The sequence below is a fragment of the Ranitomeya variabilis genome, chromosome 5, assembly GCF_051348905.1.
Source record: "Ranitomeya variabilis isolate aRanVar5 chromosome 5, aRanVar5.hap1, whole genome shotgun sequence".
In the NCBI taxonomy this organism is placed as follows: Eukaryota; Metazoa; Chordata; class Amphibia; order Anura; family Dendrobatidae; genus Ranitomeya; species Ranitomeya variabilis.
In genome coordinates this window covers 21,861,515-21,885,843 of record NC_135236.1, presented here as the reverse complement: position 1 = coordinate 21,885,843, position 24,329 = coordinate 21,861,515, and the positions used below count along the sequence as shown (strand labels likewise).

Sequence of the window (24,329 nt, the reverse complement as noted above, 5' to 3'; positions counted from 1 at the left end):
ACAGAGAATGCCTGTGGGGAGGGTGGCTGCCATATACTACAGAGTCTGCTTGTGGGGAGCAGGGACTGCCTTACACTACAGAGTCTGCCTGGGGAAGGGGGGTGCCTTATACTGCAGAGTCTGCCTGTGGGGAGGAGAAGGCTGCCATACACTACAGTGTCTGCCTGTGGGGGGGCTGCCTTATACTACAAAATCTGCCTGTGGGGAGAAGGGGGCGGCCTTATACTATGGAGTCTGCCTGTTGGGATGATGGGTGCTGCCTTATACTACAGAGTCTGCCTGTGGGGAGGAGGGGGTTGCCTAATAATACAGAGTCTGCCTGCGGGGATGGGGGCTGCCTTATACTAGAGTCTGCCTGTGGGGTGGGGGGCTGCCTTATTCTACAGAGTCTGCCTGTGGGTAGGGAGGGTGCTGCCTTATACTACAGAGTATGTCTGTGGGGAGGGGAAGGCTGCCTTATACTACAGAGTCTGCCTGTGTGGAGGGGGTGCTTCCTTATACTACAGAGTATGCCTGTGGGGAGGGGGTTGTGCTGCCTTATACTACAGAATCTGCCTGTGTGGAGAGGAGGGCTGCCTTATACTGCAGTCTGCCTGTGAGGAGGGGGACTGTGTTACACTACAGAGTCTGCCAGAGGAAGGGGGTGCCTTATACTGCAGAGTCTGCCTGTGGGGAGGGGGTTGCCTTATACTGCAGTTTGTCTGTGGGGAGGGGGGCTGCCTTATACTACAGAGTCTGCCTGTGGAGGGGCTGCCCTATAGTGGAGAGTCTGCTTGTGGGGAGGAGGGGGCTGCCTTATACTACAGAATCTTCCTGTGTGTAGGGGATGCTGTCTTATACTACAGAGCATGCCTGTGGGGAGGGGAGGGCTGCCTTATACTGCAGAGTCTGCCTGTGAGGAGGGGGTGCTGTCTAATAATAGAGTCTGCCTGTGGGGTGGGGAAGCTGCCTTATTCTACAGAGTCTGCCTGTGGGTAGGGAGGGTGCTGCCTTATACTACAGAGTATGCCTGTGGGGAGGGGAAGTCTGCCTTATACTACAGAGTCTGCCTATTATGGAGGGGTGTGTGCTGCCTTATACTACAGAGTCTGCCTGTGTGGAGAGGAGGGCTGCCTTATACTGCAGAGTCTGCCTGTGAGGAAGGGGACTGCCTTATACTACAGAGTCTGCCTGAGGAATTGGGGTGCCTTATACTGCAGAGTCTGCCTGTGGGGATGGGGGCTGCCTTATACTAGAGTCTGCCTGTGGAGTGGGGAAGCTGCCTTATTCTACAGAGTCTGCCTGTGGGTAGGGAGGGTGCTGCCTTATACTACAGAGTATGCCTGTGGGGAGGGGAAGTCTGCCTTATACTACAGAGTCTGCCTATTAGGGAGGGGTGTGTGCTGCCTTATACTACAGAGTCTGCCTGTGTGGAGAGGAGGGCTGCCTTATACTGCAGAGTCTGCCTGTGAGGAAGGGGACTGCCTTATACTACAGAGTCTGCCTGAGGAATTGGGGTGCCTTATACTGCAGAGTCTGCCTGTGGGGAGGGGGTGTCTTATACTGCAGAGTTTGTCTGTGGGGAGGATGGCTGCCTTATACTATAGAGTCTGCCTGTGGAGGGGCTGCCCTATAGTACATAGTCTGCCTGTGGGGAGGAGGGGGCAGCCTTATACTACAGAATCTGCCTGTGGGGAGGAGGGATGCTGCCTTATACTACAGAATCTGCCTGTGGGGAAGGGGGGGCTGTTTTATACTAGAGTCTGCTTGTGGGGAGGGGGGTGCCTTATTCTGCAGAGTCTGCCCGTGGGTAGGCGGGTGCTGCTTTATTCTACAGAGTATGCCTGTGGGGAGGGGGGCTGCCTTATACTACAGAGTCTGCCTGTGAGGAGCAGGGACTGCCTTACACTACAGAGTCGGCCTGGGGAAGGGGGATGCCTTATACTGCTCAGTCTGCCTGTGGGGAGGGGGGCTGCCTTATACTACAGAGTTTGTATGTGGGGAGGGGGGCTGCCTTATACTACAGTGTCTGCCTGTGGGGGGCTGCCTTATTCTACAGAATCTGCCTGTGGGGAGGAGGGGGCTGCCTTACACTACAGTGGCTGCCTGTTGGGGGCTGCCTTATTCTACAGAGTCTGCCTGTGAGGAGGGGGGTGCTGACTTATACTACAGAGTCTGCCTGTCGGGAGTAGGGGGCTGTTTTATACTAGAGTCTGCTTGTGGGGAGGGGGCTGCCTTATTCTATAGAGTCTGCCTGTGGGTAGGGGTTGCTGCATTATACTAAAGAGTATGCCTGTGGGGAGGAGGGGGCTGCTTTATAATACAGAACCTGCATGTGGGGAGGAGGGGTGTTGCCTTATAATACAGAGTCTGCCTGTGGGGAGGGGCGCTGTTATGAACTGGTGGTTTAGGAGCAACATGGGACGTGCTCTGGAGGAGGTGGTACCTGTACTGACCGCAGTTCCCGAGCTTAACACAACACTAGAAGTAGCTGTGGGATGTTCCTGTCACTCCCTAGACACCTCGTCACAGCCGGAGGACTAACTACCCCTAAAGATAGAAACAGGAAAGCTATCTTGCCTCAGAGAAAATTCCCAAAGCATAGACAGCCCCCACAAATATTGAATGTGAGTGGAGAGGGGAATGACATACGCAGAATGAAACCAAGATGTAGCAAAGGAGGCCAGTCTAACTAGATAGATAGAACAGGACAGAATACTGTGCGGTCAGTATTAAAAACCAGAAAAATCCACCACAGAGTTTACAAAAATCTCCACACCTGACTAAAGGTGCTGAGGGTAAATCTGCTTCCCAGAGCTTCCAGCTTAACTGAATAAATCCATACTGACAAACTGGACTAGAAAAAACATAGAAAGTGCAGAACGATAAAGTCCACAACAAGTGGACTGCAAAAGAACAAAGCAAGGACTTATCTTTGCTGAACTGGTCAGAATATCAGGGAAATCCAAGCAGAGATGTGAATCCAACCAGGAACCATTGACAACTGGCACTGGCTGAAGGATAGAACCAGGCTAAATAGCCGAACCAGAAAGACAATCAGTGGAAGCAGCTGCTGACTACTAAATGCAAGGAGCAGCCGTACCACTTAAAACCACCGGAGGGAGCCCAAGAGCAGAACTCACAAAAGTGCCACTTACAACCACCGGAGGGAGCCCAAGAGCGGAATTCACAACAGTACCCCCCCCTTGAGGAGGGGTCACCGAACCCTCACCAGAGCCCCCAGGCCGATCAGGACGAGCCAAGTGAAAAGCACGAACCAAATCGGCGGCATGGACATCGGAGGCAACAACCCAAGAATTATCCTCCTGGCCATAACCCTTCCACTTGACAAGATACTGAAGCCTCCGCCTCGAAAAACGAGCATCCAAAATTTTCTCCACCACATATTCCAACTCCCCATCAACCAACACCGGGGCAGGAGGATCAACAGAGGGAACAACGGGCACCACATATCTCCGCAACAAAGATCTCTGGAAAACATTATGGATGGCAAAAGGGTCTGGAAGGGCCAAACGAAAAGATACCGGACAGAAATCTTATAAGGACCAATAAACCGAAGTTTAAACTTAGGGGAAGAAACCTTCATAGGAACATGACGAGAAGATAACCAGACTAAATCCCCCACCCGAAGCCGGGGACCAACACACCGACGGCGGTTAGCAAAACGTTGAGCCTTTTCCTGAGACAACATCAAATTGTTTACCACATGAGTCCAAATCTGCTGTAACCTGTCCATCACAGAATCCACACCAGGACAATCAGAAGGCTCAACCTGCCCCGAAGAAAAACGAGGATGAAAACCAAAATTACAAAAGAAAGGCGAAACCAAATTAGCCGAACTAGCCCGATTATTAAGGGCAAACTCGGCCAATGGCAAGAAAGCCACCCAATCATCCTGGTCAGCAGACACAAAGCATCTCAAATAGGTTTCTAAGGTCTGATTAGTTCGCTCAGTTTGGCCATTTTTCTGAGGATGAAACGCCGAAGAAAAAGACAAATCAATGCCCATCCTAGCACAAAAGGCCCGCCAAAACCTAGAAACAAACTGGGAACCTCTGTCAGACACAATATTCTCCGAAATGCCATGCAAACGGACCACATGCTGAAAAAACAATGGAACCAAATCAGAGGAGGAAGGCAATTTAGGCAAAGGTACCAAATGGACCGTTTTAGAGAACTGGTCACAAACCACCCAGATAACAGACATCTTCTGGGAAACAGGAAGATCCGAAATAAAATCCATGGAAATATGCATACAGGGCCTCCCAGGGACCGGCAAAGGCAAAAGCAACCCACTAGCGTGGGAACAGCAAGGCTTGGCCCGTGCACAAGTCCCACAGGACTGCACAAAAGAACGCACATCCCGCGACAAGGAAGGCCACCAAAAGGACCTAGCAACCAAATCTCTGGTACCAAAAATCCCAGGATGACCAGCCAACACCGAACAATGAACCTCAGAAATTACCTTACTTGTCCATCTATCAGGAACAAATAGCTTCCCCACTGGACAGCGGTCAGGTTTATCAGCCTGAAATTCCTGAAGCACCCGCCGTAAATCAGGGGAGATGGCAGAAAGAATCACCCCTTCCTTAAGAATGCCAACCGGCTCAAGGACTGCAGGAGAATCAGGCAAAAAACTCCTAGAGAGGGCATCAGCCTTAACATTCTTAGATCCCGGAAGATACGAGACCACAAAATCAAAACGGGAGAAAAACAGGGACCATCGAGCCTGTCTAGGGTTCAGCCGCTTGGCCGACTCGAGGTAAATCAGATTCTTATGATCGGTCAAGACCACAACGCGGTGCTTGGCTCCCTCAAGTCAATGTCGCCAATCCTCAAATGCCCACATCATAGCCAACAACTCCCGATTGCCGACATCATAATTGCGCTCCGCAGGCGAAAACTTTAAAAAAAAAAAAGGCACACGGTTTCATCAAAGAACCATCAGAACTCCTCTGAGACAAAATGGCCCCTGCCCCAATCTCAGAAGCGTCAACCTCAACCTGAAAAGGAAGAGAAACATCCGGCTGACGCAACACAGGGGCAGAAGCAAATCGGCGTTTATTAAGCTCCTGAAAGGCCTCAACAGCCGCAGAGGACCAATTCGTCACATCAGCGCCTTTCTTCGTCAAATCGGTCAGGGGCTTAACCACACTGGAAAAGTTGGCAATGAAACGGCGATAAAAATTAGCAAAGCCAAAAAATTTCTGAAGACTCTTCACAGATGAGGGTTGAATCCAGTCATGAATGGCTTGGACCTTAACAGGATCCATTTCAATAGACGAGGGAGAAAAAATAAAACCCAAAAAAGAGACCTTCTGAACTCCAAATAGGCACTTAGACCCCTTCACAAATAAAGCATTATCACGAAGGATCTGGAATACCATCCTGACCTGCTTCACATGAGACTCCCAATCATCGGAAAAAAATCAAAATGTCATCCAAATACACAATCATGAATTTATCAAGATAATTGCGGAAAATATCATGCATGAAGGACTGAAATACAGAAGGAGCATTAGAGAGCCCGAAAGGCATCACAAGGTATTCAAAATGGCCTTCGGGCGTATTAAATGCAGTTTTCCATTCGTCACCCTGTTTAATACGAACAAGATTATATGCCCCTCGAAGGTCAATCTTAGTAAACCAACTAGCCCCCTTAATCCGAGCAAACAAATCAGAAAGCAAAGGTAAAGGGTATTGGAATTTGACCGTGATCTTATTAAGAAGGCGATAATCAATACAGGGTCTCAAGGAGCCATCCTTCTTGGCAACAAAAAAGAATCCCGCTCCCAATGGTGACGAAGACGGACGAATATGCCCCTTCTCCAAAGACTCCTTAACATAACTCCGCATGGCGGCATGCTCTGGCACAGACAGATTGAAAAGTCGGCCCTTAGGGAACTTACAGCCAGGAATCAAGTTAATAGCACAATCACAGTCCCTATGTGGAGGAAGGGAACTGGACTTGGGCTCATCAAATACATCCTGGAAATCCAACAAAAACTCAGGAACTTCAGAAGAGGGGGAAGAGGAAATTGACATCAAAGGAACGTCACTATGTACCCCTTGACAACCCCAACTAGTCACAGACATAGATTTCCAATCCAGCACCGGATTATGTCCCTGTAACCATGGAAAACCCAGTACAACAACATCATGCAAATTATGCAACACCAGAAAATGGCAATCTTCCTGATGTGCTGGAGCCATGCACATGGTCAGCTGAGTCCAATACTGAGGTTTATCCTTGGCCAACGGCGTAGCATCAATGCCCCTCAAAGGAATAGGGCTCTGCAAGGGCTGCAAGAAAAAACCACAGTGCCTGGCGAATTCCAAGTCCATTAAGTTCAGGGCAGCACCTGAATCCACAAATGCCATGACAGAAAAGGACGATAATGAGCAAATCATGGTCACAGATAAGAGAAATTTAGGCTGTACAGTACTGATGGTAACAGACCTAGCGACCCTATTAGTACGCTTAGGGCAATCAGAAATAACATGAGCAGAAGCACCACAGTAAAAACACAGCCTATTCTGGCGTCTGAATCCCTGCCGTTCTGCTCTAGTCAAAATCCTATCACATTGCACAGGCTCAGGACTCTGCTCAGAGGTTACTGCCATATGGTGCACAACTTTGCGCTCGCGCAGGCGCCGATCAATCTGAATGGCTAGAGACATAGATTCGCTCAAACCAGCAGGCGTGGGGAACCCCACCATAACATCTTTAAGGGCTTCAGAAAGACCCTTTCTAAAAATTCCTGCCAGAGCCTCCTCATTCCATTTAGTGAGCACAGACCATTTTCTAAATTTCTGGCAGTATACTTCTGCCGCTTCCTGACCCTGACACAGGGCCAACAAGGTATTTTCTGCATGATCCACAGAATTAGGTTCCTCTATACAATAATCCGAGCACTTGAAAAAATGCGTCTACATTAAGCAATGCCGGATCCCCTGATTCAAGGGAGAATGCCCAGTCCTGAGGGTCACCACGCAGCAGAGAGATGACAATTTTAACCTGCTGAATGGAATCACCAGAGGAACGGGGTTTCAAGGCAAAAAACAATTTGCAGTTATTTTTAAAGTTCAAAAACTTGGATCTGTCCCCAAAAAACAAATCAGGAGTTGGAATTCTAGGCTCTAAAGCCGGAGTCTGGACAACATAATCTTGGATACTCTGTACTCTTGCAGCAAGTTGATCCACACGAGAAAACAAACCCTGAACATCCATGCCAGCGCCAAAATCCTGAACCACCCAGAGATTAAGAGGAAAAAAAAGACAAAACAGACTGCAGAAAAAAAAATGGCTCAGAACTTCTTTTTCCTTCTTTTGAGATGCATTTAATTCATTTGTGGCCAGTTGTACTGTTATGAACTGGTGGTTTATGAGCAACATGGGACGTGCTCTGGAGGAGGTGGTACCTGTACTGACCGCAGTTCCTGAGCTTAACACAACACTAGAAGTAGCCGTGGGATGTTCCTGTCACTCCCTAGACACCTCGTCACAGCCGGAGGACTAACTACCCCTAAAGATAGAAACAGGAAAGCTATCTTGCCTCAGAGAAAATTCCCAAAGCATAGACAGCCCCCCACAAATATTGAATGTGAGTGGAGAGGGGAATGACATACGCAGAATGAAACCAAGATGTAGCAAAGGAGGCCAGTCTAACTAGATAGAACAGGACAGAATACTGTGCGGTCAGTATTAAAAACTAGAAAAATCCACTACAGAGTTTACAAAAATCTCCACACCTGACTAAAGGTGTGGAGGGTAAATCTGCTTCCCAGAGCTTCCAGCTTAAAACATAGAAAGTGCAGAACGATAAAGTCCACAACAAGTGGACTGCAAAAGAACAAAGCAAGGACTTATCTTTGCTGAACTGGTCAGAATATCAGGGAAATCCAAGCAGAGATGTGAATCCAACCAGGAACCATTGACAACTGGCACTGGCTGAAGGATAGAACCAGGCTAAATAGCCGAACCAGAAAGACAACCAGTGGAAGCAGCTGCTGACTACTAAATCCAAAAAGCAGCCATACCACTTAAAACCACCGGAGGGAGCTCAAGAGCAGAACTCACAAAAGTGCCACTTACAACCACCGGAGGGAGCCCAAGAGCGGAATTCACAACAGGGCGCCTGTTTTATACTAGTGTCTGCCTGTGGGGAGGGGGGCTGCCTTATTCTACAGAGTCTGCCTGTGGGTAGGGGGGTGCTGCTTTATACTACAGAGTCTGCCTGTGGGGAGCAGGGACTGCCTTACACTACAGAGTCTGCCTGGGGAAGGGGGGTGCATTATACTGCAGAGTCTGCCTGTGGTGGGCTGCTTTATACTGCAGTCTGCCTGTGGGGAGGAGGGGGCTGGCTTATGCTGCAGTGACTGCCTGTGAGGGGGCTGCCTTATACTACAGAGTCTGCCTGTGGGGTGAAGGGGGCTGCCTTATACTACAGAGTCTGCCTGTGGGGAGGGGGGCTGTTTTATACTAGACTTTGCCTGTGGGGAGGGGGGCTGCCTTATTCTACAGAGTCTGCCTGTGGGGAGGGGGTGCTGCCTTATACTACAGGGTATGCCTGTGGGGAGGGGGCTGACTTATACTACAGAGTCTGCCTGTGGGGTGCTGCCTTATACTACAGAGTCTGCCTGGGGAAGGGGTGCTGCCCTATATTGCAGAGTCAGCCTGTGGGGAGGGTGTGTGATGCCTTATGCTACAGAGTCTGTCTGTGTGGAGGGGAGGGCTGCCTTATACTACAGAGTCTGCCTGTGGAAGGGGGGTGTCTTATACTGCAGAGTTTGCCTGTGAAGAGTGGGGGCTACCTTATACTACAGAGTCTGCCTGGGAATCGGGTTCTGCCTTATACTACAGAGTCTGTCTGCGAGGGTGGGTGCTGCCTTATAATACAGAGTCTGCCTCTGAGGAGGGGGGTTGCTGCCTTATACTACAGAGTCTGCCTGTCGGGAGGGGGGGCTGTTGTATACTAGAGTCTGCCTGTGGGGAGGGGGGCCGCCTTATTGTACAGAGTCTGCCTGTGGTAGGGGTTGCTGCCTTATACTACAGAGTATGCCTGTGGGGAGGGAGGCTGCCTTACACTACAGAGTCTGCCTGTGGGGAGGGGGGTGCTGCCTTATACTACAGAGTCTGTCTGTGGGGAGGGGGTGTGTGCTGACTTATACTAGAGTCTGCTTGTGGGGGGCTGCCTTATACTACAGAGTCTGCCTGTCGGGAGGGGGGGCTGTTTTATACTGCAGAGTCTGCCTGTGCTGAGGGGGGTGTGCTGCCTTATACTACAGAGTCTGCCTGTGTGGAGGGGAGGGCTGCCTTATAATACAGAGTCTGCCTGTTGGGAGGGGGGCTGCCTTATACTACAGAGTCTGCCTGGGGAAGGGGGGTGCTGCCTTTTACTACTGTACAGAGTCTGTCTCTGGGGAGGGGGTGCTGCCTTATACTACAGAGTCTGCCTGTGTGGAGGGGGGATGTGCTGCCTTTTACTGCAGGGTCTTCCTGTGGAGGGCTGCCTTATACCTCAGAGTCTGCCTGGGGAAGGGGGAGCTGCCTTATACTACAAAGTCTGCCTGTGGGGATGGAGATCTGCTGACTTATACTACAGAGTCTGCCTGTGGGGAGGAGGGGTGTGCTGCCTTATACTACAGAGTCTGCCTGTGGGGGGCTGCTTTATACTACATAGGATGACTGGGGAAGGGGGACTGCCTTATACTACAGAGCCTGCCTGGTTAAGGGTTTGTGTGCTGCCTTATACTACAGAGTCTGCCTGGGGAAGGGGGTGTGTGCTGCCTTATACTACAGAGTCTGCATATGGGGTGCTGTCTTATACTGCAGGGTCTGCCTATGGGGGTCTGCCTTATACCACAGGGACAGCCTATGGGGTGCTGTCTTTTACTACAGGGTCTTCCTATGGGGTGCTGCCTTATACTGTAGGGTCTGCCTATGGGGGCTGCCTTATACTGCAGGCTTTGCCTATGGGGGCTGCCTTATACTGCAGGGTCTGCCTATGGGGGCTGCCTTATGCTATAGAGTTTGCCTATGGGAGCAGCCTTATGCTATAGAATCTGCCTATGGGATGCATTATACTATATGGAGGCATATGGGGAGTGCATTATAGTATATTGAGGACTATCTGGTGCATTATACTATATGGAAGCTGTCTAGGGGGCCAACGTACAGTGTGGAGATTACAGTGAGGGAGTCATCTTACAGTGTTGGAGCTATCAAACAGTTTGGGGGCTACTAAGGGGCCATTATACTGTGTGGGTAGATGCAGTGGGGGCATTATACTGTGTATAAGAGAGCATTATATCGAGCTGTACAGGGGAGATTCGGGACATTATTCAATGTTCAGTGGGCTCTTATTGTTATAGGGGAATTCAGGTTACTGTGACTGTCAAATGGGCACACAGGGCATTATTACTTTCTAGGGTCAAAATGTGGGCACTGTTTTCTAGAGCACTTGCACCCGGCATTACTATATTATAGAGGGGTGCTTTAGAATTTAAAAGGCACAGAGAACCACACAACAGGTGCAGTAATAGGGTCACATACGGCAGCAGCAGCTGCTCAGTATTGGGGTATCAGATGCAGTATTAGGGACACATATGGCAGCAGTGGCTCAGAATCAGGGTATCAGGTGCAGTAATAGGGACACATAAAGTCAGCAGCGGCTCAGTATTGGGGTATCAGGGGCAGTAATAGGGACACATACAGCTGCAGTGGTTCAGTATTGGGGTATCAGGGGCAGTAATAGGGACACATACGGCAGCAGCAGCTCAGAATTGGGGCATCAGGGGCAGTAATAGGGACACATACAGCAGCAGTGGCTCAGTATTGGGGTATCAGGTGCAGTAATAGGGACACATATGGCAGCAGCGGCTCAGTATCAGGATTTAGGTGCAGTAATAGGGACACATAAGGCAGCAGCGGCTCAGCATTGGGGTATCAGGGGCAGTAATAGGGACACATACGGCAGCAGCGGCTCAGTATTGGGGTATCAAGGGCAGTAATAGGGACACATACGGCAGCAGCGGCTCAGTATTGAGGTATCAGGGTCAGTAATAGGGACACATACGGCAGCAGCGGCTCAGTATTGGGGTATCATGGGCAGTAATAGGGACACATACGGCAGCAGCGGCTCAGTATTGGGGTATCAGGGTCAGTAATAGGGACACATACGGCAGCAGTGGCTCAGTATTGGGGTATCAGGGTCAGTAATAGGGACACATATGGCAGCAGTGGCTCAGTATTGGGGTATCAGGTGCATTAATAGGGACACATACGGCAGCAGCGGCTCAGTGTTGGGGTATCAGGTGCAGTAATAGGGACACATATGGCAGCAGCGGCTCAGTATTGGGGCATCAGGGGCAGTAATAGGGACACATACGGCAGCAGCGGCTCAGCTATTGGGGTATCAGGGTCAGTAATAGGGACACATACGGCAGCAGTGGCTCAGTATTGGGGTATCAGGGTCAGTAATAGGGACACATATGGCAGCAGTGGCTCAGTATTGGGGTATCAGGTGCATTAATAGGGACACATACGGCAGCAGCGGCTCAGTGTTGGGGTATCAGGTGCAGTAATAGGGACACATATGGCAGCAGCGGCTCAGTATTGGGGCATCAGGGGCAGTAATAGGGACATATACGGCAGCAGCGGCTCAGTATTGGGGCATCAGGCTCAGTAATAGGGACACATACGGCAGCAGCGGCTCAGCTATTGGGGTATCAGTAGGATGAGGAGTTTGTGCAGGTTGGGAATAGATGGTGATGGCTGGAATATGAGAAATGAAATATGTCTTTGTTATATTCTCTGCAGTCATTGCTGGAAGAAGTTGTCAGGTCGGTCTGGGCCTGATGGAAAAGATGGGAAAAGTGACAAATCCATCAGAAAGAACATCAACGGTAAGAGATTATATGTAACTGTGCTGTGATCTGTTATATGTTCTGTAGGGCTGGTATCTACCACTGACCATATGGCGGTAATATCCATGATGGTCTTTATATAGAGATTATCTTCAGTAACAGCGCAGTCATCTGCTGAGATTCTCCGCAACTATTAGGGTGTGTCACTCAGTTGTAAACAAGGTCACCTGGTTAGGGGCCCACTCAGAAGCTTTGCCCCCCCCCCCCCCTAAACCAAAACCCTAGCTACACCTCTGCTTTACCTATTCCCATTATTAAAACATTATTAGGAGCAGTAAGTTTTCACATGAGTTTTCAGGAGTAGAGCAAACAGTTAACTACAGAAAGTTATAAATCGCTGGAGTCCTGGTCTCTGCTGCCCCTGCATAATAAGGCTCTCAGAAGGGATGGCAAAGCCTAGTAATAGATTCCCTTTAATACATCATCTATACATAGACTGCAGAATTACCTTCTTCATCCTTACACCTAAACTGCATCAACATGGAGTTTTGGATAGTAGTGAAGACTTACCCTTCAAGTACAATGTATGATCCTCACTACTTGTCCTGTCCTTCATTTCCAAGTATTGAATAATGTCTTCATTGTGTTCTCTGAAAATCACATAAGCTTTATACTTTTCTGTATCTTCCCAGTGACTGATAATATCACACAGTTCTTTCAACTTTCCCTTGGATGTTGTCTTCTCCTTCACACTATTGTACTGTTGCTCAGTCAGTAGATATTGGTCGTAGAGATCATGGAGAACTGGATCTACAAATCTTATCCATCTAATAAGATCTGACTGGTGAAGGTCTATAAAGTTTAGAATGCCTGCAGTGTGAAGGAAAAATCAAGAGAAAGACAAAAATAGTTACATCTGGATTTCTCTATTTTACTATCATAGTAAAGTCTTCATCTGTGTTTTAGGTGATGACATGGATTTCGCCCCTTTATATTGCTGCCTATTTGGGATTACAGCACGAGGCCCAATTTGTTCAAACCTGACATGTAATATTGACTCTAGAATTCTTTTGTCACGGGGGTACTGGATAGACTGAAGCTGGTTATCTGGGCCCCTGCGATATCCCTCAGGCTAGGGAAAACCCTGTCTGTCCCTCTCCCAGAATTTACACTGATGGTGTGCTTGTCTGGGCCACCAGGCCTGACCCTGACTCCTGTTTCAGCCCTATGCTGAAACCTCCACCCGCCACCCAGTGATTAGACCACACACCACCCCCCACAGAAAGCACAGACAGGGAAAACTAAAAACGCACCACGCCGCAGACACACAGGAAAACCCTATAACGTGCACAGGGCAAAACAAATACAAATATAGGAAGGAGAAATATGACAAAGGATAATATACCACCAGATACGGTATTTCTTCTCCTAGACCACCACTCCAGACCGAAATCACCAGGCACAAGACACAAGTTATAATCGGCGATGCCGGTTATGACCTGGTGGTTAGGAGCACCCAAAGTGACCTGATGGTTAAAACAGAAAACCTGGGACAAGCTCTGAGGGAGTGGTAACTCTACTGACCGCAATCCCTAATCCTATCACACACACTAGAAATAGCCGTGGAGCGTACCTAACTCTCCCTAGACGCCTCTTCACAGCCTAAGAGCTAACTACCCCTAAAGATAGAAATAATAGCCTACCTTGCCTCAGAGAAATTCCCCAAAGTAAAGGTAGCCCCCCACAAATATTAAAACATCTGGCTGACGCAACACAGGGGCCGAAGTAAAACGACGTTTAATTACGCTCGGCAGGCGAAAACTTTCTAGAAAAGAAAGCACACGGCTTCATCAAGGAGCCATCAGAACTTCTCTGAGACAAAACAGCCCCTGCCCCAATCTCAGAAGCATCAACCTCGACCTGAAAAGGGAGCAAAACATCTGGCTGATGCAACACAGGGGCCGAAGTGAAACGACGTTTAAGCTCCTGAAAGGCCTCAATGGCCGCAGGGGACCAATTCACCACATCAGCGCCTTTCTTTGTCAAATCAGTCAAAGGCTTAACCACACTAGAAAAATTAGCGATGAAGCGATGGTAAAAATTAGCAAAGCCCAGGAACTTCTGAAGACTCTTACATAACTCCACATAGCGGCATCTTCTGGCACAGATAAATTGAACAGTCGGCCCTTAGGGAACTTACTACCAGGAATCAAATTAATAGCGCAATCACAGTCCCTATGAGGAGGTAGGGCACTGGACTTGGGCTCATCAAATACATCCTGGTAATCCGACAAAAACTCAGGGACTTCAGAAGGAGTGGAAGAAGAAATTGACATCAAGGGAACATCACCATGTATCCCTTGACAACTCCAACTAGACAGACATTGATTTCCAATCCAGTACTGGATTATGAACCTGTAACCATGGCAAACCCAACACGACAACATCATGCAAATTATGCAACACCAAAAAGCGGATATTTTCCTGATGTGCGGGAGCCATGTATATGGCCAGCTGTACTGTTATGACCTGGTGGTTAGGAGCACCTGAAGTGACCTGATGGTTAAAACAGAAAACCTGGGACAAGCTCTGAGGGAGTGGTAACTCTACTGACCGCAATCCCTAATCCTATGACACACACTAGAAATAGCCGTGGAGCATATCTAACTCTCCCTAGACGCCTCTTCACAGCCTAAGAGCTAACTACCCCTAAAGATAGAAATAATAGCCTACCTTGCCTCAGAGAAATTCCCCAAAGTAAAGGTAGCCCCTCACAAATATTAACTGTGAGTTGAGAGGGAAGTGACAAACACATGAATGAAACAGATTTTAGCAAAGGAGGCTGAATCTTCTCTAGAAAGACAGAGGATAGGAAAGGGAACTATGCGGTCAGTATAAAAAACTACAAAAACCACGCAGAGTGTGCAAAAAGACCTCCACACCGACTCACGGTGTGGAGGTGCAGCTCTGCACCCCCAGAGCTTCCAGCTAGCAAGGAAATATCATAATAGCAGGCTGGACTGAAACATAACATGTACTGAAAAATATATTCAAAAAACCAATGAACAGCAAATGATTAGCAAGGACTTAGCTTCTGCTGGAGTAGTCAGGTCATCTGAGAATTCCAAGAGAGATCTGAACCAGTACTGAGACATTGACAGCTGGCATGGACTAATGACCTGGGCAGAGTTAAATAGGGAAGCGAGCAGAAGCAATAAACGAGGGCAGCTGAGAAAGCCAACCTCAAAGATCAGCAGTTCCACTCAAAGCCACCAGAGGGTGTCCAAGGACAGAACTCACCAAAGTACCATTCACGGCCACAGGAGGGAGCCCGAGAACGGAATTCACAACAGACGCCCAAAGTCCAGCAGAACTATTTAAAGGCAGTGGGTGTGACCCAGCCTCCAACCCGAGTACCAGCTAGATTAATCCCGGACAACCTAGATAAAACCTAGCCGGCGCCAGTGAGTGTATAGTGGACGAATGCGGAATTACTGCTGTCTGTCGGATGCCCTTGAGTGAATAGCGTCCTACATGACAGTACCTCGCCTTCTACAAGGGACCCCAGGGCCCTCACGACTTATAGGACCCGGCTTGTCCGCATGGCGGCGGTGAAATATACTGACCAGCCGGTCCGCATGAATGTACGAGGCTAGTACCAAAGACGTCTCCTCCGGCCCATAACCACGCCAGTGTACCAGGTACTGTAATGTGCGGCGCACTACTCGAGTCAACCACTTTGGAGACTTCAAATTCCAAATTGCCATCCACCAAGACTGGAGAAGGCGTTGGCCTTGCGTCCATGGAACCCACCACCTTTTCTAATAACGGTCTGTGGAACACCTTGTGTATCTTATAAACCGTAGGAAGCTCCAATCGGTAGGCTACCGGGTTAATGATGGCGGCAACCCTAAATGGACCAATAAACCTTAGACCTAATTTCAGGGATGGTATTTTGAGTTTTATGTTTTTGTGGACAAACACACCCAGTCACCCACACTCAGGTCCGGACCTGGCACCCGTCTACTGTCAGCCACACGTTTGTACCTAGCACCCACACTCAGCAAGCGCTGTTTCACTCTCCTCCAGACAGATGACAGTTGTGCTCCTAGCTGGTCCTTCTCCAGGACGCCATCAGAGCCCCCCTGACGCAGAGTACAAAATTGAGGATGATGCCCATAAACACAAAAGAATGGGGACTCCCCAGACGATTCCTGGTGGTGATTATCTATAGCAAACTCCGCCAAAGGAAGGAACTTCAAACACTCCTCCTGATTGTCAGATACAAAGCAGCGTAAATACTGCTCCAAATTCTGGTTCATACGCTCGGTCTGACCATTTGACTGAGGATGAAACGCTGAAGAATGCAACAACTTGATCCCCAGCCGTGAGCAAAATGCTTTCCAAAATTTTGCCACAAAATGAGTACCCCTATCAGACACGATGTCAGATGGAACCCCGTGAAGTCTGAACACCTCCTGAACAAATACCTGAGCCGGAGTCCTTGCGTTAGGCAATGAAGGCAAGGACACAAAGTGCGTTTGAGAACTGATCAACAACCACCAAGATGACCGTGTTCCCAGCTGAGGAGGGCAGGTCTGTAATAAAATCCATGGAGATCTCCGTCCATGGCCTACTGGGTACCCCTAGAGGATGTAATGTGCCAGCCGGACGGGAGCGGGGCATCTTAGCCCTAGCACACGTGGTACATGCTGACACGTACAAGACCACGTCCTGTCGGATTTTGGGCCACCAAAACCGACGCGACACCAACTCCAAGGTATCCCTAACCCCTGGATGGCCAGCCAGGACAGAATCATGATGCTCACCCAACACCTTTAGGCGAAGATGGAGCGGTACAAACAATTTGTTAATGGGAAGCTCTGGTGGTACTTTCACCTGAGCCTCGGCAATCTCAGACTCAACCTCGGTCGTGAGAGCCAAGATGACTACACCCTTTTGGAGGATGGGTACCAGATCTTCCCGAGGTTCTCCCCCCAGAAAACACTTGGATAAAGCATCCGCCTTAGTGTTCTTAGACCTCGGTCGGTAAGTAACAAAAAAGTTGAACAGCGTGAAAAACAATGCCCAGCGAGCCTGCCTGGGGGACAGACTCTTGGCTGACTCTAAATAAAGCATATTTTTATGGTCGGTGATAACTGTAACCTGGTGGACCGACCCCTCCAAGAAGTGTCGCCATTCCTCAAAAGCCAACTTGATAGCCAACAATTCCCTGTTGCCGATATCATAGTTACGTTCGGCGGGCGACAGCTTCTTGGAAAAGTAGGCGCATGGATGCAACTCGCCCAAGGATGAGCCTTGTGACAGCACCGCTCCCACCCCAACCTCAGATGCATCGACTTCCATGGTAAATGGTTTCTATACGTCCGGTTGCACCAGAATGGGGGCAGAAGCAAAACTGTTCTTCAGAAATTCGAATGCACACACAGCAGCCTCAGGCCAGGTGGAGAAATTGGTACCCTTTTTCGTCATGTCAGTAAGCGGTTTAGCAATGGTAGAAAAATCTTTGATAAACTTTCTATAATAGTTAGAAAACCCAAGGAACTGCTGAAGCGCTTTTAGGTTATCAGGAAGTTCCCAATGCAGCACCGCTTGCACCTTAGCGGCGTCCATTTTAAACCCTGAAGCGGACACTATATAACCCAAGAAAGGCAACTCCTGAACCAAAAATACACATTTCTCAAGTTTTGCATAGAGCTTTTTGTCTCTGAGTAGCTGTAACACCTCCCTAACATGCTCTAAATGAGTATCACGGTCGCATGAATAAATGAGAATGTCATCTAGGTACACAACAAGGAATTTCCCCAGGACATGCGAGAACACATCATTTATGAAATGTTGAAATACTGCAGGTGCGTTTGTCAACCCAAATGGCATCACCAAATTTTCAAAATGACCCTCAGGAGTATTAAAAGCCGTCTTCCACTCATCACCTTGATGAACTCTTATGAGGTTGTATGCCCCCTGAGGTCAAGCTTGGAGAACCACTTAGCACATGCCACCTGGTTGAACAAATCAGGTATCAGTGGCATAGGGTATGGATCACGAACCGTAATCTGGTTTAACTCCCTGAAATCCAGACACGGGCGTAGTCCGCCATCTTTCTTCTTAACAAAGAAGAACCCCGCTGCCACAGGCGAGGACAAAGGCCTGATGTGCCCTTTGCTCAAACTCTCAGCAATGTAGTCTTTTAAAGCTTGCCTCTCAGGACCAGAGATGTTAAACATCCTTACTTTTGGCAATTTGGCCCCTGGTTTAAACCTAATAGTACAGTCATAGGGGCGATGTGGTTGCAATTCTGAGCAACCATTCTCTGAGAACACATCCGCAAAATCCAGCAGTGACTCAGGAATGCTAGGAGTCACAGCGGACACACATGTGGCCAGGAAATTCTCCTGGCAGAAACCGCTCCACTGGATTATGTCCAGAGTTTTCCAGTCAATCACCGGGTTGTGCATAGATAACCATGGAAAACCCAAAACCATTTGTGCAGAAAGATTACTGAGTACCCTACATGTAACCTGCTCGAAATGTAGGACCCCAATGTGGAATTTCACCTCAGCCACAAACTCAGTAATCTCCCCCTGTGGGAGAGGAGCAGCATTGATGGTGACCACCCGGATAAGATGAGGCAGTTTTTCGACCTTGAACCCGGCCGTGCACGCAAACTCCTCATCAGTGATTGGCAGCTCTCTGCCAGTGACCATAACTCTGGCAGAAAGCATACATTGAGAGACCACAATGGAAGATATGCATAAGCTCAGATTAGCCTCTTCCACACCCTCTGAGCTTAGTAGTTTTCTGCCGTTGCGCTTTTCTTAGATAACAGAAGACAAGCATTTACATAATGCCCCTTTTTACCACAGCAAAAACAGGCTCCCTGCTTCCTGAGCGAGGGGGCTTGATGATGTGACACCCCTGCGATTTGCATAGGCTCCGTGGGCTCACCTGCAGCAATTTCACGTGCACCTATGCCCTCCCCCATAGGTGGCGTCTCTTGCACCCCCTGACGCAAACGGCGATCAATGCGGACAACAAGACTCATAGCAGACTCTAGAGAAGCAGGAGTCTCATACATCAGGAGGGCTTGTTTAACCCTTCTCGAAACCCCATGAACAAACTAACTCCGCAGTGCCGGGTAATTCCATTGCGTGTCCACCGCCCAGCGGCAAAATTCAGAACAGTAATCCTCCGCCATTTGCTCCCATTGGCGGAGAGCGCGAATTTTAGATTCTGCTAGAGTCATTCTGTCAGGATCATCATAAATGAGCCCAAGAGCAGAAAAAAACTCTCCACTGAGTTAAATGCAGCTGAATCAGATGGTAAAGAAAATGCCCAAGCTTGGGGGTCTCCGTTCAGTAATGACAATACCAGGCCCACACGCTGAGCCTCATTACCTGAGGAAATCGGGTGCATACGAAAATATAATTTGCAAGCTTCGCGAAAAACAACAAATTTACTGCGTTCCCCAGCAAACCTCTCAGGTAAAGGGATCTTTGGCTCTGCAACTCCTACCTGTAGTTTCAGCTTGCACATTAGATACTACTAGACACTGTTGTTGAACCGCCCCTTTCAACTTAGTGACCTGTAAGCACAGCGCCTCCAACTGGCGGGTTATGGGAGTCATGGGATCCATGGAATACAAAATTTTGGGGCCGATCATAATGTCACGGGGGTACTGGGTAGACTAAAGCTGGTTACCCGGGCCCCTGCGATATCCCTCAGGCTAGGGAAAACCCTGTCTGTCCCTCTCCCAAAATTTACACTGATGGTGTGCTTGTCTGGGCCTCCAGGCCTGACCCTGACTCCTGTTTCAGCCCTATGCTGAAACCTCCACCTGCCTCCCAGTGATTAGACCACACACCAACCCCCACAGAAAGCACAGACAGGGAAAACTAAAAACGCACCACGCCGCAGACACACAGGAAAACCCTATAACGTGCACAGGGCAAAACAAATACAAATATAGGAAGGAGAAATATGACAAAGGATAATACACCACCAGATATGGTATTTCTTCTCCTAGACCACCACTCCAGACCGAAATCACCAGGCACAAGACACAAGCTATAATCGGCGACGCCCAAAGTCCAGCAGAACAATTTAAAGGCAGTGGGTGTGACCCAGCCTCCAAGCCGAGTACCAGCTAGATTAACCCCGGACAACCTAGATAAAATCTAGCCGGCGCCACTGAGCGTATAGTGGACGAATGTGGAATTAAAGCTGTCTGTCAGATGCCCTAGTGTGAATAGCGTCCGACATGACAGCTTTTCATTCCCAAATTATTCAAAGTACTTTATTATTATATAAATTTCAGTTAATACTGTACATTTTTTTTATTTATGAAAATATATTATTTTAGACATTTTTTTAAAAAATTGCAGGTTTTTTTAGTTAATTGCACCATGCAACAATTTTTCTACTGAGAGAAAAACACGTGATTTATGCTAAATTGAACTCGCCGATTCCAAATATAAACTCTGAATTTGTCTGACATGTCTAGATTTTAAGTTATATTGTACATGCAAAGCCAATTCACTAATAATATTTATCCATTATGTATTGAAAATATTCCAACAGACATGCCTGGACCTCTCCGCTCAAACAGGACTAATGCAGGCTTGACAGAGTTCAATAAAGTGATATCAGTGATAGTGCTATCAGCTTTGAACCTTATTGTCTCATACTCTTACAGCAAGAAAATGGACGAGTGCAAACTGCAAATAAATCAGATTCCACAAAAATGCCATCTTGTATAAAACTCATGGGAATATAAAGAGATCCCAAATGTAATAAGGTTAAAAAATAACTTTTATTTAGTAATACATAAAAAACAGTAAAACCAATTAAATTTTACAAGGTGAGTAAAATTTACTGAGTATTATAATGAGTATTATACAAGATGGGATTTTTGTGATATCGTGTGTAGAAGTGCCCCCCTAATTTTTGGACATATTGGTTGATATAAATAAATTGGATTACATTCTGACCAATGTTATTTTATGAGTCCTTACTCATCTGCAGTATATTTCTCAGACTGAGGAAAAAAAAATCACAGCACGTTGCGATTTTCCTTTTTTCTCAGATGAAACTCACCAATGTAAGTCAATTGGTGCGAGAGAAAAAAATTGCACGGCATATGAACCATGCTAATGTCATCTGATTTTTACATACCTGACTCCTTAAAAACCCGATATTTCATCAATCGTGTAAAATCCCAGTGTGACCCAACAGAATACAATAGATAGAATACATATATACACAATAGAATAGGTAGATATAAATATGTCAGTCACATATAGAATTAGGGCACCTTACTCTACATGGATTTTATTACTGAATAAATACATTTCTGAAAAAATGGCATGGGATCCTACAAAATTTTATTTGCCAGCAGATGTAAAGCTGACACCTGGGGCAGCTATTTATAGCATGGAAAGGGGGTAATACCCTTGGAACTTCCCAGGCTATTAATATCAGCTCACAGCGGTATACTTAGCCTTTCCCGGTTATTAAAATGGGGACCCCCCCCAAAGAAATGATGTGGAGTACCCCTATATTTATTAACCAGCAAAGGCTAGGCAGAAAGCTGCTGGCTGATATTAAAAGACTAATAAATGGCCACGGATATTGGCCCCTCCTTGACTAAGAGCATCAGCTCTCAGCTGCCCATGAAAAGGAGCATTTTCAAGATGTTCCAATTCTGGCACTTACCCTCACTCTTTCCACTTGCCCTGGTGTGGTGGCAAGTGGGGTGATAGTATTGGGGTTGATGTCAACTTTGCATTGGCAAATGCATAAATCACTCACATATTTCTATCTATTATTTATGTCTTTTTCTATTATCTCTATCTAAAACTACTTCACGCTTTCTATAGCTATCTATATCTATCTCTCTATATCTATTTCTCTATTATCTCACTATCAATCTATAGCTATCTCTGTATTTTTATTATATCCCTATATATTTCTATTTATTTCTATCCATCCATCTAACTAAAATACATGTGTTGAATAATTTTTCCGTTGAAAACTATGGATAAAATGACAGAGAATTACTCTATGTAAAAGCGAATGTTAAAATTGCATGTCATTGGGATGTCATTTGGATGTTAGGTGATATAAATCGCTTTGTACTCTCATGACTCTCGCAGGACACTTGCATGCCACTGACGTTTCAGGAACAACATAGGACCAATTTATTTAAGGGTGGTTTCACACTTGCGTTGAGGAGGGCTGTGGATGGCAGCTTACTTCCTCCTTTCTTCCTCTGTGAAGCACAGTCCACCTCATATCGCCAAATGCGGACACATGAATTGGGTCTCAGAGCTGTGGAGTATTATTAATCAACAGAACCAAACATTAAGCCAGAACAGAGATCCTTTCTTCTGAATGGCCTTAGGTTGATATTGAAATATAATACATTTTCTGTCCAGAATAACAGGATTTACAGCGGTTTTGGACTACAATGTGATCATAGGGTTGACCCAAGTTTTTCAAATCCCTTTAGTGGGAGATTCGAGTCCTTATCGCTGATTAAATCTGGCATCTATCGCACGTATATCAGATATCACCGGCGTTGTATCGATGACTTGTTCTTCATATGGTGCAGCACTGAATCTGAAGCCTTTGCATTTGTTAATGAACTGAATGGTAATGATTGGTGAATAACTTTTACTGCGGACATTGCTAAAGATAAAATTATTCTTTAGATTTGGAGTTATTCCATGTAAAGGAATTGATGAGGAAAACCAATTACAAGCCTTTAGATGGCAACTGTTATTTAGATTTTTACAGCTCATATTTTTCAAAATAGAGAGAAAATATAGCTTGGAGTCAATTCCGCCTCATTAGGAGGAATTGTACATTAACTAAGGATTATGTGACTTTATCCAAATGATTAAAGACAAGGTTTATAGAAAAAAGGTACCCACATGAAATTATAAAAACAGCTTTTGAGAAGTATCTAGAATTAATGCTAACTGAATGCCTTGGTGGTGGCAAAAAAATTGCCAATAAGTAGACAAGCAACACAGTTTGCTGGAAATATAATTTCATTACCTCCTATAATAACGAGAACTTATCAATCTAGGGAATTCTCAGGAAATATTAATATGCAAATTGCCTCTTCTGAGAAAAAGAGGACTTTACTCTATAGCGCCACCTATTGGAAGTAGCGATCCTACAAGTCACAATCAACCCTTTAACGAGTCGTGCAATATGACTTAGGATAAAAGCCAAATCAGTATCTCAATTCGCAATTCGTGCGAATTGAGATACTGATTTGGCTTTTATCCTAAGTCATATTGCACGACTCGTTAAAGGGTTGATTGTGACTTGTAGGATCGCTACTTCCAATAGGTGGCGCTATAGAGTAAAGTCCTCTTTTTCTCAGAAGAGGCAATTTGCATATTTAAATTCCCAGAGGAGCATTGTACGGCGAATAAGCCTCCTTACCTTGACAAGCCAGAGATGGTATGTCACTCTCCATAAGGAGAAACGTTACCCCTTAGACAGGAAATATCAGTATCTCCTGAAAAAATGTCCGATCCTGAAAGTTTTAGTTCCAACAGAACCACTCATCACATTTTGTAGGGGAATAACTCTTAAAAACATAATATCACCCAGTTTATTGAAAAAGGGTGAATTAAAGGAATATTTGCCAAAAAACAAATCATCATCTGTCAATAAGGAAGGAGGTAATACATTTGGTGTAACAAAATGCTGCTGCTGCTTCAGAATTATACACCATGCAGTGAAACATATGAAAGAGATTGTCTACTACTTTTACATTGATGAATCATCCTCAGGATAGGTCTTCAATGTCTGATGAGCCGGGGTCCGACACCTTGCACCCATGCCGAACTGCTGTTAGTAGAGTCGGTGGCAGCGGCCAAGGGACCGAGGAATTCACTTGCCTAGCTGCTCCTTCTTCTTGTAATGGCTGAGACAGGGTAATGTACATTCCCCTCCTATTCAAATCAATGGGAGGTGGCTGTGTAGTACCCTGCAGTGGCCACTTTTAGAAGACGTTCAGTTCTGCAAGAGAGTACTGGTGGCAGCTGACACGATACCATTTTATCGATGGGGATGCTGGTCGTCAACTATGGGTCTTTTTTTTTTAATTATCATCATTTTCATGGTGTAAACATCAAATCTCTGGAACATCATTGTGACTCTCAATTCATGGGTAAAATCTATATTCAGTGAAGACAGATATTCACATTACTGAGATAAGAGGTGAAAGTTGGTGTTCATATGCTTCTGTGGAGAGGAGAGAGGGAGGAACAAGCAGCAGACACAGACAATTCTGATGCAAGTTCTCCTGTTATGACAGGTATCGTTCTCAATAGCAATTTATGAACACCAACTATCATCTCATATCTCAGTAATGGGAAGATCTGTGTTCACTGAATGCAAATTTCACACATGATTTGAGA

General features: G+C 46.8%; 1 protein-coding gene across 1 annotated transcript in view; it reads right to left on the bottom strand.

Annotated features, from left to right (window-relative positions):
• LOC143774712 (uncharacterized) overlaps positions 1-24,329 on the bottom strand; it is a 689,954-nt gene that overhangs the window by 442,547 nt on the left and 223,078 nt on the right. The window contains exon 6 of the mRNA XM_077262476.1: positions 12,439-12,738. Within this exon, the coding sequence (XP_077118591.1) occupies positions 12,439-12,738 (300 nt within the window). The remainder of the gene's footprint in view (positions 1-12,438; positions 12,739-24,329) is intronic.